Source organism: Salvelinus namaycush, chromosome 16, assembly GCF_016432855.1.
Source record: "Salvelinus namaycush isolate Seneca chromosome 16, SaNama_1.0, whole genome shotgun sequence".
Taxonomy (NCBI): Eukaryota; Metazoa; Chordata; class Actinopteri; order Salmoniformes; family Salmonidae; genus Salvelinus; species Salvelinus namaycush.
This window is the reverse complement of record NC_052322.1, coordinates 12,826,997-12,836,598: the sequence shown is the minus strand read 5'-3', so window position 1 is coordinate 12,836,598 and position 9,602 is coordinate 12,826,997. Positions and strand designations below refer to the sequence as shown.

The 9,602-nt window shown below is 41.4% G+C and overlaps 1 protein-coding gene across 2 annotated transcripts; it reads right to left on the bottom strand.

Moving 5' to 3' along the window:
- Positions 1-4,080: 4,080 nt before the first annotated feature.
- LOC120060624 (N-alpha-acetyltransferase 10-like) lies at positions 4,081-7,353 on the bottom strand. Of its 2 annotated transcripts, none has more exons than XM_039010009.1 (8): positions 7,181-7,353; positions 6,436-6,534; positions 6,180-6,238; positions 6,050-6,095; positions 5,751-5,866; positions 5,432-5,476; positions 5,076-5,160; positions 4,081-4,690 (listed from the first exon to the last, which is right to left on the bottom strand). In XM_039010009.1, exons 1-8 carry the CDS (start codon positions 7,199-7,201, stop codon positions 4,505-4,507), a joined length of 657 nt encoding a protein of 218 aa, XP_038865937.1. In that variant the 5' UTR covers positions 7,202-7,353; the 3' UTR covers positions 4,081-4,504. The 2 variants fall into 2 exon arrangements, with proteins under 2 accessions (XP_038865937.1, XP_038865938.1); XM_039010010.1 differs by having other exon boundaries at positions 4,081-4,681.
- Between the last annotated feature and the right edge of the window lie 2,249 nt (positions 7,354-9,602).

The window sequence follows — 9,602 nt, the reverse complement described above, 5'->3', positions numbered from 1 at the left end:
GAGCAGTAGTTAGCTAATATTGTTTACCAGAAACAACGGTGCAGAGTGCAGTGACTGTGTTGTCATGCCTTTGCAAGGTGTGAAGATACCAGATAATGCGTGAAAACAGAACTGTATGCTTGTGGTTAAGAGAAGGGAAGAGTTTTACTGAATGTCTTAAAAATATTGCTGTACGAGCAGAGAACTTCTTTCTCACTTCTAACTTCCTGTGTATTTCCTTCCCTCCCTTCCAACTAAGACACATTAAATAGCTGACTGTTAACTGAAAGTGGCTTCTAACTGATCTATATTTTGTTTTGACTGTAGTTTTCGGTATAAATGTTATATGGTATAAATGTTGGTTTAAATGTTGACGCATTGCTAGGTTTATTTCTTCCCCTTTCTCAAGAAGTCCAACCTTCTTTAGAGTTTAATTCTAAAACTGTAAGCTATGCAACATTAAACCAATTTTTCCTTTTGTGCACAATTCCATTAATGAAACTTCTCAAAATGCTTTTTATTTCCATGAAAGAGAGTAGAGAGTCTTTTTCTTTCTAAACAAATCAAAATGTATTTTATATTGGCCAGGGTTTCTCTCAACCAGCTTCATGAGGTAGTCACCTGGAATGCATTTCAATGAACAGGTGTGCCTTGATAAAAGTTAATTTGTGGAATTTCTTTCCTTCTTAATGCATTTGAGCCAATCAGTTGTGTGTGACATACTATATACACACGTGTGTGACGGTGCTATACAGAAGATAACCTTATTTGGTAAAATACCAAGTCCATATTATGGCAAGAACAGCTCAAATAAGCAAAGAGAAATGACAGTCCATTATTACTTTAAGACATGAAGGTCAGTCAATTCGGAAAATTTCAAGAACTTCAAGTGCAGTTGCAAAAACCATCAAGTGCTATGATGAAACTGGCTCTCATGAGGACCGCTACAGGAAAGGAAGACCCAGAGTTCCCTCTGCTGCAGAGGATAAGTTCATTAGAGTTACCAGCCTCAGAACTTGCAGCCCAAATAAATGTTTCACAGAGTTCAAGTAACAGACACATCTCAACATCAACTGTTCAGAGAAGACTGTGTGAATCAGGCCTTCATGGTCAAATTGCTGTAAAGAAACCACTACTAAAGGACACCAATAAGAAGAAGAGACTTTCTTGGACCAAGAAACACGAGCAATGGACATTAGACCGGTGGAAATCTGTCCTTTCGTCTGATGAGTCCAAATTTGAGATTTTTGGTTCTAACCACCATGTCTTTGTGAGATGTGGTGTGGGTGAACGGTATTTCCCACCATGAATCATGGAGGAGGAGGTGTGGGGGTGCTTTGCTGGTGACACTGTCAGTGATTTATTTAGAATTCAAGGCACACTTAACCAGCATGGCTACCACAGCATTCTGCAGCGATACGCCATCCCATCTGGTTTAGGCTTAGTGGGACTATCATTTGTTTTTCAACAGGACAATGACCCAACATACCTCCAGGCTGTGTAAGGGCTATTTGACCAAGAAGGAGAGTGATGGAGTGCTGCATCAGATGACCTGGCCTCCACAATCACCCAACCTCAACCCAATTGAGATGGTTTTGGAAGAGTCGGACCACAGAGTGAAGGAAAAGCAGCCAACAAGTGCTCAGCATATGTGGGAACTCATTCAAGACTGTTGGAAAGCATTCCAGGTGAAGCTGAGAGAATGCCAAGAGTGTCCAAAGCTGTCATCAAGGCAAAGGGTGGCTACTTTGAAGAATCTCAAATATAAAATATATTTCGATTTGTTTAACACTTTTTTGGTTACTTCATGATACCATATGTGCTATTTCATAGTTTTGATGTCTTAACTATTATTCTACTTTGTAGAAAAACCCTTGAATGAGTAGGTGTATCCAAACTTTTGACTGGTACTGTATCTGTTGTTAAAATGTATCTCAGGACATCCTGTTTAAGACATCATGTTGGTGCACTTCAACACCTTGTAGAATGTGAGAGAGATGGTACCACAAGGCAGGCTAAATACAACAGTGTGAGGGTGATAGATGCTTCGGGTATGTGTTACCTTGGTATCAGTTCAGTCTGTGATGTCAATTCTTCTAATGATGATAATGATGTTACCATGGTATCAGTCCAGTCCTGGAGGTCAATTCTTCTGATGATGTTACCATGGTATCTATCAGTCTGTGCTGTCAATTGTAATGAAGACAGGAACAGAGTTACTGGCTCAGGGGCTCATTTATAAGATCGCAACATTACAGAAAATTCAGATAGAAATGTGTACAACAGAAATGACTGTCAGATAGAATAGTGAATTGTAAGCTCTATATATTACATTTCCATCTGCAACATTTAAAACAGCACTAGTGTGAATCAGGGTTTTCGTTAAGGAAATGTGGCCCTGGACAACAGATTTTAATTTAGCCTACTGGCCATTTGAGAAATTTGCCGGACCCATATGCATATCCCATTAGGGCGTCCACCCGCGGTGCTCAGAATGACAGAAATCACATTTAGATTATGGTAATGCATCTTAACAGAACATGCAACTCCTGTAAGGAAGCAGACAGTTTTCAAACTTTTGCCAAAATGCAATTTGCGGAAAAACACCATTCTAAAAAGTGCACCTGATAACGCGGTTCCATATGCGACGGAGATGAAAATCTCTGTTCGAAATTTAGGAAGAGGGAGTCTAAAGATGTCACAACGAGAATGGGTTGCTAATATGACTAGGACTGTGCATTTGGCTTCTGGAAAACGAAAGAAAGTTGATATGAAAAACAATAGAACAGGAGAGAAGTGGCATAGCTGTGGGTCCAATAGGGAAGTTATTGGAAATAAATTTGCCCAAATTATATAATCACTCCTATCTATCTTCATATTTATGTCTGTGTGTGTGCAAGTAGAAAAAACATGTTGATTCACCCTAGGTCTGCTTCTAGAGAAATGCCAATGCCATCTTCCGCTCTTTCATCTTGATGAAACAAACGGTCTGCTACGGGTGGCAACAATGTCATACTCTTTTTGAGCAGACAGCATCAATCAGGTTGGCTACACACACAGAGACAGAGGGGTGCTGTTTTGCTCGCTCGGATGCTTTATCAGGCGATAAGCGTTCAGCCTCTTGCGAATTGAAAGAAAATTATGAAGCAGAGTTTTTTTCTTGGTCAATTCTTTGGGCAAGTCTGGCTTCCCTTGGCATCCACGAACAAAAATGTTGAGACAAGAAGGGGAGGAGTATGTGGCGAAGACATATGAGTCTCTCTCCAGAAGGGCTTAGCTGTCTCCCGCCAATGCTTTCACATTCATTGTTTAATTGTGTGTATTGTTTACCCTTTCATTTTATTCATATCAATTCTCCATTACATATGTCCCCAGTAGTAAGTGTACCATTAATCACAGTCATTTGGTTACATACAGTACATTTCTGTTAATGCATGTATTAATTACAGTCATTTACTGTTCTCATTCTGAGTGGAAACAGTGTTTGCAGAGGTCACAACCTGCTACATATGTGAGAAACAAGTTTTGGTTTATTTCATAACTATCATTTACAATATTTGTCAATTTGTTTCATTGTCTTTTGTTTGGAGTGATCCATGTGAGTAATGAGTGTCTGTTTTTTTAAATAATTTTAATTCATGACAATGATTGAGAAACAAAAACATTATTGAAATTAAACTGTTCTATGAAAATGTGCATATGAAAATCATAAATGGTACAAGGATAAATTGTAAGCTTCCCCAAAATTGAAACTCGTGTTGCCTATGCAGTCGATAAAATAATTGCCTCCATGTTTAAATGGTCATATTTTGCCTATAGGCTACTTTGAAGCAAGGGAAGAAATGCCTCATAACATTAAATAAATATTCAGGTTTCAAACAATTCCGTATGTTTTTGAAATGCATACTGCCTAATTTAGCCAGGTAACTGAAACCCTGGTCTGAATATGCCCCTAGTCTTTTTACTAGTTGTAAAGTCTCACTACTGTAAGCGTTGTATTTATTCTACTCACAATAGTACTACCTAGTGGTCATTCTTAGAATTTCAGCCTTAAATAGTTGCAATTTCAAACCTAGAAAAAAAGAATGACACTACAAAAAGTATTACTTGAAACTTTTATTTTCAGCATTTTGAAGAATACTTCACAGATCTCATTAAGTCACACCCAAAAGGTTATATTTTCAAAATGTATTGATATCATGGGTGAGTGGGGGGGTCGAAAACAGTAGTAGTGACAGCATCAAGCCCAAAACAACCTTTATAGAACCAGTTGTGAATTTGAGCTCAACATCAACTTTTCATTCCAGTTGCAAAATAATTTCTTTCAATCACAGTGTATCACTAATGTCGAGAAAGAAATTATATTTTAGTAAAAAAAATCTATTTGACTTTACGCTGTAAAAGTAACAAAAGTGAATGGAGAAGCTGACTGCCACTGGGTATCATTTTTCCCTTTCTGTGAGATAAAAAGTGTAGTAAGTAACTTTGATGGCGAATTTAAAAATGGCTACTAAAGATGGCTGAGTCATTGTGAATCAGAGGATGAATCTTTGACGTCTGTGCTCTCTGTGGCCTCGCTAACTTCACTGAGGTCTTTGTTCTCTCCTCCGCTGTCCCCCTCTCCCTCTTTCTCCTGGTCACCAGGTGTGGTCGTAGTGGTAGGTGCCTCCTGACCCAGGGCCTTCATTCCTGGCTTCCTCAACTGTGGGACCCATAGACAGAAACAACAGACAAACGGTCAAAATGCAGTTGACAAAAAGGAAAGGTTGACCTTAACCCTCAGGTAAAGAGAGTGTCTTATGACTGCGTTACGATTCTCTACCCTTCATCCAGAAGTATGCACTTGTTCACTCCAGTTCATGCATTTAAAAGCAAGCACGGCGGGAGGGAGTTTGCACCATACTGCTCACACCAGTCTATTACTTTTAAATCCATGAGGGAGAATAGAATGTAGGACGCACCCCTCGGGAAAAGCGTAAAGAATTGGATCAAAGCGACTGTATGCAAAACACTGGGTGAGTCGAAGTTGGCTGGATTACACCCATAAAAGCCATGCTGCTGGGTAAAGGGAAAGAGTAAAAAAAATAAAAATTCACCTCATCAGCCATGTGGGCTAGGTCTCTCTTCATGGCATAGGCATCCTCCCCATCTGCATAGTACTTGGGCTCTATTTCACTAATCCTATGAAAGAGAAAGGAAATGATTCACTCAAGTGAGTGAGTGAGAATAGGGCCAACAACATATTATACATGTACATTGTATCACTGGTTAAATAAGGGGAAAAATAAATGAATTTGAATGCAAAGAGTATCATTAGGGAATATGAGGGAATATGACCCACAGTTCCTGAATAAACATCTGTTTGAATAGGAGGCTGACATGGAACATCTGTATTTACATATGCATTTGCTTTAAGAGGGTTTGTTTTCACAAGGATAGAAGGAGATCTTACTGGAATTTCAGTGTGTTTGAGTACAGGTGCAAGGCCGCTCGGTTACTGCAGTAGGAGAAAATTAGATGGATGCAATTCAAGTTATTTGTGAACAAACAAATACCATTCAATATACCATTTAAGAATGATCTGAAACGAACGTCTCCCTGTATTTAAATTATCTTCTGGCTACACTTCTAGAGAACCGAAGAGTGATATGTATTCAGCATTCCTTTACAACAACTAATGTAGAAATTCTTATTGAAGAGTCATATAAAAGCGACTCGAAATAGAACCATCTCATTGAAGTTCAACACAGGTATCCAGCACACTGCACTACCTTTTCCGGACATGAAGTGAGACATATTTGGCGTTGAAGTTTTCAATCATAGCTCGACTGGCTTGGTCCATCAGCTTCTGAGCTAGTCCCAAACGTCTGTGAGAGCGCTTGACAGCCTGAGCGACAGAGACAATCCAAACATTTGTTAATAATCCTTTCTGTTACTCAACAACCGCAACTAAACAACCTGACAAGTGCTGCAGATGATAGCGCGCGCGCGCGCGCACCCCCCCCTCTTCTGCCTCTCCCATATTGATTCAATTAAGTACTACAATGAACAATACAGAACCAAGACTCACCAGGGATGTGATGTGACCATGGGGGACATCATCTGGATCCTCCTCCCTGCATACCACATAAAGAGTGAGGGCTTGATAGAGACTGACAAACAATGGCTTGAGATAAGATCTGTAGTTCAGGTATACTCACATCTTGGCCAAAACATATCCCACTATTTTGCCATTCTCATCCTCTGCGATGTAGGAGAGCTGAAAGACGAACAAAGACGAGGTGATGTTAGAGATAGATACACTGAGTTACACAGACATCAGGTAACAACTAGGCCTACATCTAACTCGTCATTCCTTTTGATGAGTTAGATTCAATTTGTGACGGACTGAATGCCAAACAAAGACTTGAGTCAAGTGGTGATGGAGATGTCTGCTGAAGAGGAAGCCATGTTAACCTGCGGCCAGGACAGTCCGTGGTAGAAGTAGTATTTCATCTGGTAGTTCTCTGGGAGACACAGCAGGTTGCAGTGCTGCATGTTCATAAGGTCCTCTGGCTGAGGAAACAGAACCAGGAATGTCCTGTCAATGGTATGGATACTGACTGAAACAATTACATTAACGTTGTTAGCTAGTACACGTCCTGTCAATGGTATGGATACTGACTGAAACAATTACATTAACGTTGTTAGCTAGTACACGTCCTGTCAATGGTATGGATACTGACTGAAACAATTACATTAACGTTGTTAGCTAGTACACGTCCTGTCAATGGTATGGATACTGACTGAAACAATTACATTAACGTTAGTTAGCTAGTACACGTCCTGTCAATGGTATGGATACTGACTGAAACAATTACATTAACGTTGTTAGCTAGTACACGTCAGAAAAGGGACTACAAGAAGAGATGTCTGGAGTGGGGACACTGATTCAGTCAAAATATCACTATTGACTATAGTAGGCTAACGTTAACTACACTTCAAGTGGCACTTCTCTTGTTTACTTTGTTGCTAGTTACCATATAAGCAATCTAGTTAAATAGTAGCTAGCTAAATAGGCTAGTTGGCTCACAGTTGGACATGACATGCATAAGTGGAGCTATCAGGAATCCTTTGATTGTTATTATTAGCGATGGGTGGCTATCTAGCTAAGATGGTAAACTAGCACAGTGTTGCATGGTCGACAGTGCTTCTCACTTACCCTTGCGTTGCGAATATTCATGTTTTCTTCGACCGTCACACGTTCAGATTATGAAAATTATAAATAATGGAAGTAACGTGTTCAAGCTATGAACTCCTAACGTTGTCTTAGATTCTGTTTCAGGAGTGTTAGTTAGCTAGTTAAACCGAAGAAGAAGCATGCGCTTAACCGGAAGTGAATGAAAGGTAAGTCCCGCCTCTCGGGTCATGGGTTGAAGGAATCCAGCTTCATCTTCGGTGGGGTTTATCGGCGGTTGGCATCTAGCATTATAGTGCATTATCGTCACCTACTGTACTGGGGTGTGAGCCAGATACAAGGAGAAACTACTGTACAAACTTCCTGCCAGCCCCTTTTTACTCTTAAAAAATATAAAATATTTGGGACAATATCTAATGACGTTCTATTCAATATACTCTTTAAACTAATTTCCTGTATGCCATCTCCCTCATATCAGTTGTCAGCCTCTCTCTTTCCCTATGATACTGCCCAAGCAATACATGCTCCACGGTCTCGGTTTCCTGGCAATAATCACACTTTTCTGTTGGATGCTTTCCTATCACATTTAAGCACTTATTTAACCGGCTGTGTCCCACCCTTAATATTGTAAAAAATAGCCTCCCCTCTTCTGTCCCTTCCTGCCGTTCTCCCCTCCCCGACTTGCCTCTTTACTTTAAATAAATTAGTATTAGTATTTATATTTATATTCCACTGCTCCTGCCATCTCTGCACCATCACTGTCCATATCAGGCTTTTTGCCTCTGCATTGCTCATTGAAACTACAACATCAACATCCCCACTACTCAGTGCTTGTTTAGCCAGTACATCAACTGCCTCGTTCCCCTCCACCCCCACATGGCTGTGTCCCAAGTAAATCTTATCTGTATACCCATGTGTTTAATCCTGCCATGGGTTTGTAGCACCTCATATAGCAGGTCTTGTCTGCTACGTGATCTAAAGGACTGGAGACTCATTAACACTGCACATGAATCAGAGCAAATAACTACTCTGTCTGGCTTGACTTCCTCCACCCACTGCAAGGCCAACAGTATGGCCATCACATACTTTTTCTTGCCACTGTACCTCCCCACCCTCACCTGGATAGACTTTCCAAACCAGAAATCCTTTATCCAGTTGTACGTTCTTCCTCCTACCCCCATAATATCAAGCTTGATTAACAACCCCTCCTTCCACATCATATCATACGCCTTCTCCACATAAAAAAAGACAGCTACAAGTCTCCTTGTTCACCTGCGCCTTCCTGACCTCTGCTTCTAAGCAGAGCACTGGGTCCATAGTTCCCCAACCCTTCCTGAACCCACTTTGATGTGGCAATACTAGCACCCTGCTCTCCACGAAGTAAGTTAACCTCTCCGTAATCATACGTTCCATAATCTTACATACATGTGATGTTAAAGCTATTGGCCGATAGCTTGTTGGCCTCGTTGAGTCCTTTACTGGCTTCTGGATTGGTACCACTACTGCCTCCTTCCAGCTGCCTGGTAGTTTCCCCTCCTCCCACCCTCTGTTGTACAACACCAATACCTTATCCAGTGCCTCATCATTAAGATGGGCCAACATAACATAGCACACCTCATCTTTCCAAGGTGAAGTTAACCCAGCCTTACCTATTGCCCTTTTCACCTCTGCCATGGTAAATGGTGCATTCAACGCATCATTTACTTCCTCCCTCCTATCCAGCTCTCCAGGATAATCCTCTCTCGTTCTCCTTCTCCCCCTCTGCCCCTCCTCTGACAAATTTGCCCGAGCTATACACTTGGACAAATGCTTAGGCCATCACCTCTGCCTTCTCCTCATCTGTTACTACCACATCCTTCCCACTCGTCAACACTGGATAATCCCACTCCCTTCTGACCCCACTCATCCTCTTAATCATCCCCCATACTTCTCCTACAGGTGTCGCCCTTCAATGATGTCATAGACCCGATGCCAACTTTGACCTCTTTGCCTGACGAATAGTTCTCCTCACCAGGGCCTGTTTATACAGAATCAGATGTTAGAAGTTATGCGTCCTTTTCAGTACTCTAAATGCCGTGTTCCTACTCCTCACCATTGCCCCACACACATCCGTCCACCATGGGACTGCTTTCTTCCTCCCTGAACTCTTAGGTATAGTCTCAGTAGCTGCCACCACTAACGCTGTTCTCACCCAGTTATTCATACTATCCACATCCTCTCTCATATCCACCCAAGCCATCACCTGCTCACTCAGCTCCTGACACTGATCCCACTTTGCCCTTCCAAACACCCACCTGCCTCCTTGACCCATTGACACCTCCTCCTCCCTCTGGCCTGCTGTGCATACTATGGGGTAATGATCACTCCATACTGTCGACTCCTCCCATACCTCCCACTCACAGATTCCTGCCATCGCACTAGATACCAGAGTGAGTTCCGAGGCAGA

Bases quoted from the DNA above. Each gene is read 5' to 3' on its own strand.
- LOC120060624 (XM_039010009.1), bottom strand. From the start codon at position 7,201: ATGAATATTCGCAACGCAAGG. The intron at 5,867-6,049 runs GTGAGTCTTGGT...TCTGTCGCTCAG, and splicing joins ATGGTCACATCACATCCCTG to GCTGTCAAGCGCTCTCACAG. The intron at 5,161-5,431 runs GTAAGATCTCCT...TCTCTTTCATAG, and splicing joins TCAAACACACTGAAATTCCA to GATTAGTGAAATAGAGCCCA.